Source organism: Apodemus sylvaticus, chromosome 2 (assembly GCF_947179515.1).
Source record: "Apodemus sylvaticus chromosome 2, mApoSyl1.1, whole genome shotgun sequence".
Classification (NCBI taxonomy): domain Eukaryota; kingdom Metazoa; phylum Chordata; class Mammalia; order Rodentia; family Muridae; genus Apodemus; species Apodemus sylvaticus.
The window spans coordinates 80,336,488-80,342,487 of NC_067473.1; the positions used below are offsets into that span (position 1 = coordinate 80,336,488).

Genomic DNA, 6,000 nt, shown 5'->3' on the forward strand with positions numbered 1-6,000 from the left:
AGCCTACTGCAAGTGCTGAGAGCCATCTCTAAGCCAGACCTCTTCTGCAAGCGGCCTGAATCTAAGCCTAGAGGAAGTGGGGTGGGCCAGGAGGAAGACTGGTCAAGGCCACAGGTGGCAGGCAGCATGATGGGCTAGCTCTAGAACCACCGCTGATTTGGAATTGCCCGAGTGCAGGGAGAGAAACTTGCACACAAGCTGTTTGGAAAATCAAGAGCAAAAAAGACCCCTGGGTGTGTCTGAAGCGGTTTGGAGGGTTATAATAGGCCTGCCTTCTTTTTGCTGTTGTTGGTCCCGTGTGGGATCTTCTCTTATATGAAGTACTTCAGGTTCAGCAGTGGTCTGGTGAGTTCAGGCTGGAGCCGACCGTGCTGTAGTTACTGACCCGACCCGAGGCTGGGGGAATAGGTCTCTGCATGCTGTGGCCTTCTCTGTGATATTGCTATTGACTTTGAGCTCAAAGCTCAGCTATTAAGTTGGCGGTCCTTGGTGGAGTGGTTTTTCACCTTTGGGATTATTTGGCAGTTTTGGAGCAATTATAGTCAGGAAGAGGTCACAGAATGTCCTACAGTGAACAGAACACCTCCCACATCAGAATTATCCAGTGGCAAGGTGGTTTGAAGTGTACCGTGCCTGCCTCCTGAGTTACTGAGGACAGCCTGGACCGCTGACTCCCGTTGTCCATTCAAGCACCTCTCCATCTCACCTGTTGGTTCACTTCCCTGCAGTCCCTCATTGCTGCTGCAGCACTGTAACGACTCTTCTTACTCCAGACTGTCCCGATCAACTGTCATGCTCAGCCCTTGCAGCATTCCACGTGGCCCTGATTTCCCATTCCATAGCAAAGTGCTTCTCTCCACAGCCTTTGCACCTGCGGGCCAGGATGAGGGCTAGTTGCCTTGTGAATGGCTTCAAAACCAAACACAGACCTAGCAGCCTGCCAGTGAGGCTCCACGACTGTCATGATATGGATGTTGTTTAGTGGTGGGTGAATGTGACTCTCCCTGTACTGAAGCCAAACCCCAGTTTGTGTGCTGGGAGCCCCTGGAAGAGCCTAAATTGCCTGCAAGCAGAGAAGGTAGAGTCTAGGGGTTGAGAGACTATGAAGAGGGTGGCTGTGTAGTTCCTGGGGACCAGGCTGAGGGTGGATGTGTTTCTCTCCTTTGTGCCCCCTTTCATCACCATTTGGGGATTTCAACCAGTGAGCCATCTCTTCAGGCCCCTAAGATGTGTTCTTAGTACCCAGAACATTGATGCTTATATAAAAATCTTACCAGAATAATAAAAGGTTATTTAATGGTGCACCTCAAAACAGCAAAGATGAATAGGAAAAGATAATTAAAAATTTCAAAAGAAATTTAGAATTGTTACAGATCCTGAATCAGGATTGACTCAATAGCTGCAATAGATCTGCCCTACTTTCAGAACCTAGGATTAGCACCTCTCCACCTATATCTGCACAGGGTACCAGTGAGAGCAGGGTCTGTTTTCCTTGCTGATAGACCTATGCTGTCTTCCTGGGAACTTCATGAGAGTTCCCCAAATCTTACCAATAGAAGACTTCTCACATAATAATTAACCTCCCAAGTTACATCAAGTTGCCTAGCAGTAGGGTCACGTCTACCGCTCCGTGAAGGCAGATGCTAGGGACCGGCTGTGCTCTGTCAAAGTAGATGTGTTCTGTCTACCTGACCAAACCTGATAGAGTCCCCTGGATCTACCTGATGTACCAGAGCTTGGAATGGGGTCTTGGGTGACAGAGATCACTGAGCCACTTAGCTCTCCCGTATCTACTAGATCAAGATTAACCTTTGGAATTCTACATTGATGATTAGGAAGGAGCTTGGGCAGCAATGATTGCATTGGTGTTTGGTTCCCAGCATGGGGTAGGCTGGAAATGGATCTTACAAAGGTGGTTCTTTTAGCATTGGATCTCAGAAGATCTCCTTTTGAATTGTTTCTGAGTATTGTGCCCACGATGGAACCAAATAGCTCTCCTGCCTGAAGCCAAGGGCTGACTGCCACAGGGCTGCCTGTCCCTATGGGGGTGAGAGCTTACAGCACTGCTGGGTAGCATTACTGGATGCCATCAAATGACACCAAAGAGAACACAGAATTTTGGGAACAGTTCCTCAAATTAACATTTATGCCATGAAGGCTTTCCCCACATGCCCAATCTAGTCTTTTAAGCAGATTGGATTTTACAAAAATTTCAGATACCCAGCTTTCCTGGGACACTGACTAGAGTATACATCAGGGCAGCATCTGTCTTGTACATTTGCACACCTTCTGAGGTTTAGGAAGTATATCTCGTCCCTGCTGTACCCTGGTGGGGTTAGAATGTGGTGCTAATTGTTCCTTTGTGGTTGTATGCAGCTACTGTCTTCCATACCGAAGCATTCCATGGAAGAAAGAGAGTTTGCAGCGAAGATTTGTTGTCTTTTTTTTTTTTTAAATGACAAGAAATCTGCTTGTTTCTTTGATGGGAAATGGGGTGGTATAAAACATAGAAAATATGAAACAAGGGAAACATAATTTATAAATCTGCCCAAAAACTGCCTATAGCTTATGGAAAAGTGAGTTAGAAGACAGAGGGAGTATGAATTCTGCTACCTCTGGAAGAAGTGTAATTTTCAGCCTGAAAACTAGAGATACTGAGGCAGCAGTGAAGAAAGCTGAAGAAGACAAAGAGCTCTGAGGTAGAAAATGGGGCCTGAGTTGGAAGATGGCTATAAAGGGCGGGGAGCACTGGGCTCAAGGCGAACCGTTCAGTTGTTGCTCTAAACGGAGGATTCAGGACCACCTGAGAATATAAAAATCCAAGGTTGCTTAAATCCCTTCTTTAAAGTACCATATAGTATTCACATGTGGCTACGCATCTTTCTTTATGGTTTAGTCTCTGGGTACTTGTAATATCTAATATGCAAGCACTTGTTATACTATATTGTTTACAGAATAATGACAGGAAAAGTCAGGCTTACATGCTTAATATAGGTTTGTTCTTGGCTTGGGGGTTGGGGAGTTGTTACTATTGTTTCTTGATCTACAGATAGTCCAACTGTGGATGGGAAACCAGAATGCTTTAGTTATTTTCTTGGTGCTGGGACCACAATACCTTAAACAACTTAAAGGAGAGATATCTCACTTGGTTTGTGGTTTCTGGGTGTTCAGCCTGTCCTGGTGGGGAGGGCCTGTGTGGTAAACAGAGCAGCTTAGTTCTAGTGGCAGGACCACGTGTCAGGATGTTCACACCATGGTAGACTAGAAGACTGAGTCTGCGGAGAGTCAGGGGTTGGATATCATCACCAGAGACCTTTGTCTAGTGACCTCACTTCATAAAGATTCCCCAGTTGTCACCACCAAGCAGGAAGCAAGAATTCAAACCATGAACCTGTGGGGGACTGTTCAAATTCCAGCCATCTCTCTGTGAATAAGGCCTCCTGCTTCCAGTCATTCTGTTGGGAAATACTGCACTGTTACTCTGAGTGGATCTGTTTTCTCTCTTGCTGAGATTTCTGCCTTGGGATTCTGGGCTTTCCCAGAGAGTTGCTGAATTAAAACAAGATCAGCTTCTCTTTTCCTCTTGCCTGTGGCACTTAGGATTTTGATGTGACATCTGATTTAAAACCATAATGTTGGTTTCCTCTCCAAACTTCATACACTGTGAGACACTGTTAAGCCCCAGTCTGCTTAACAGAACTTAGCTGCTCTGACTACAGCGCTATCTCGCCACATTTTACTTCAAGTTGTCTTAGAACCCGTATGTAGGCAGACTACCTGTACTAGTAATTCTCTATCTGCAATAAATATGACTCCCCTCAGTTGTTTAGAAAATCAGCTCTACAGGTGTTAGGAAGCCCCCTGGTCTCACCTACAGTAACTGTTCCATTGGATCTGAGATAACAGCATTTTATCTACTTAGTTCTTCTTAAGGCTTTATAAATTAGTTTTCAAAGCCTGTTTGTTCCTGCGGTGCTCACAGTGCTCCCTGGCTTCCTGTGGCCCATGAGCAATGTCCCCGTCTGCTGTCAGCTGTCCAGTCTCCTCTGCATCTTTCTTCTCCCCTTTCTTACTCCTCTCCAGCACCATGGACATCTCAGAATATCTGTTTCTCTGGTCCTACACAGGTGCCCCTGAAGGGCCACTGCCAGGCACTGCTGGACAAGAGCTGGGTCTGGATGTACTTGGATGAGTAAAGTCATTAGAGAGCTAGCTGTAAGCATCAGAGCCAGACACAGGACAAGCTCCCTGTCACCTGTGTCTTCCCCGTTGTTACCAGGGTTCCTGGAGTCTTTCCTGCATGCTATATAAGTATTTAGGTTGGCTGAGAATATGGAGAGCGAGCGAGCAGGGTGGAGTCCTCAAAGCCTACTTCTTGGGTCCCTGTAGCTCTAACATTATCCTGTCACTCTCTCCATAGGTGGAAGGGGGCATGTGTGAACTGGAATGGCTCAGACCCCATCCTGTGACCCTTGGATACATGGAGTTCTATGGCTTCAGCACTCATCATTGGGATGACCCCTGGACCCCAGGTTTTAGGGTCAAGTCTCTTAGAGGAGTCACCCTGCCTGAGTTTGCATGGCCACAGAGGCATGCGGAGTCTTCCAGTTCCTTCCATGAAGGGCCGTGGTAGGGTCCTGTGCACGGAACTGCTGAGGTTCCCTCCTGGCCCAGCCGTGACTGCCAAAGGACAGGAAGGAGGCCACCAGAGACTCTGCTGCCTTTCGTTTGCATCCTTCCTGGATAGCCCTCTCTCCATGGCCTCTGGTGTCCCCGGCCTTGGGGACTCTGGAGCCTTGTTACTGCAGCTTCCATAAAGCAATAGTCAGGCCTGTGACCAGGCAAAGACTTTGTGGTTCATTGGTGTGCGTGGGACATAGGTCTGTTCTCATCATGCCTGGGATGGAGCAGGGAGGTAGAAGCCCGGGATCCCGGCGTGCCAAGTGTCTCCTAGCCAAGCTGTGAGGCCAAGCCCAGCCCTGTGTCCCAGAGATGCCCTTGTCTGGGTCCCCAGGTCTCTCAGTTTTCCACAGGAGCAGCATAGTCTAAGATATAGGCTACCAAGAGCTGCTAAAGGTCTGGAGAGCTCAATTCAGGGAAGACCTGGTTGTCTTGTGAGGCCACATGAGGATGGGGTGGGTCTAGAAGGAGGCTGGGATGGGCAGTGGTAGAAAGCTACCCAGGGAATGACTTTTTGCCCAGGTGAACAAAAATAAAAGATGGGGACAAGCAGACGGATCCAGTGTCAACTTCCCTGTGGCTGTGGGGAGAACTGGCTGCCGTCATGAGTGGGCAGGACTTTGGAAGTACTCACGGTGCAGAATAAGGATAGAGGTTGGATGGGAAAATGGTATCTCCTGAGTTTCTCTTACCACATGGCTTATATCCTCTGGATTTCATCAAGGAATGTGATAAAGCAGCAATGGGTAACAAGGGAAGAACTCCTGGACGTACTGGATGGTTCAGAGCCAGAGTTCAGGGCTGCTTGCCGCAGTTCACAGGAGGTACCTCAGGGTAAAGCTCCAGGCCTCAGATCCCTGTCATGGCTGTCCAGGAAGAAACTAGGACCAAAAGAATGGTAAAGCTTGCAGGTGCCTCCACCCCCAGCCCCGCAGCCCATCTTTGCCCTCCAAGTGTCCCCAAGGGGTTTAGGAGCCTAGCTGCTTTAGGCTGTGTCCTCTGCAGTAAGAAGTCCCCTTGCTGTAAGAAGAAACCCCCTCCTTTACGGTGTTAGGGATTTGGTGAGGACAACTATCTTGTGTTCCTGTGGGTAGGGCACAGGCTGTGTCCCATCTGCAGACCTTTGGAGAGGCAGAGAGGAGTCAACCATGCTATAGAAGAAACAGAGGGCGGGAAGGGCTGTGTCCTGCACCAGGCTCCCCTGGGGCTTGCTGTGTAAACTTTAGTGGCCATTCACAGCAGGTTCCCAGTAGAAATGCTTCCTATATCTCCTTGAAATGTTTATGCATTTGTTTTCCTTGGCTGCAGATGGGCAGCGGT

At 48.2% G+C, this 6,000-nt stretch overlaps 1 protein-coding gene across 1 annotated transcript in view; it reads left to right on the forward strand.

Annotated features, from left to right (window-relative positions):
* The window catches only part of Mindy4 (MINDY lysine 48 deubiquitinase 4), a 105,278-nt gene extending 99,553 nt beyond the window's left edge, over positions 1-5,725 (forward strand). Inside the window, exon 18 of the mRNA XM_052173779.1 lies at positions 4,421-5,725. Coding sequence (XP_052029739.1) covers positions 4,421-4,469 — 49 coding nt within the window. The 3' untranslated portion in view covers positions 4,470-5,725. The remainder of the gene's footprint in view (positions 1-4,420) is intronic.
* The last annotated feature ends 275 nt before the right edge of the window (positions 5,726-6,000 follow it).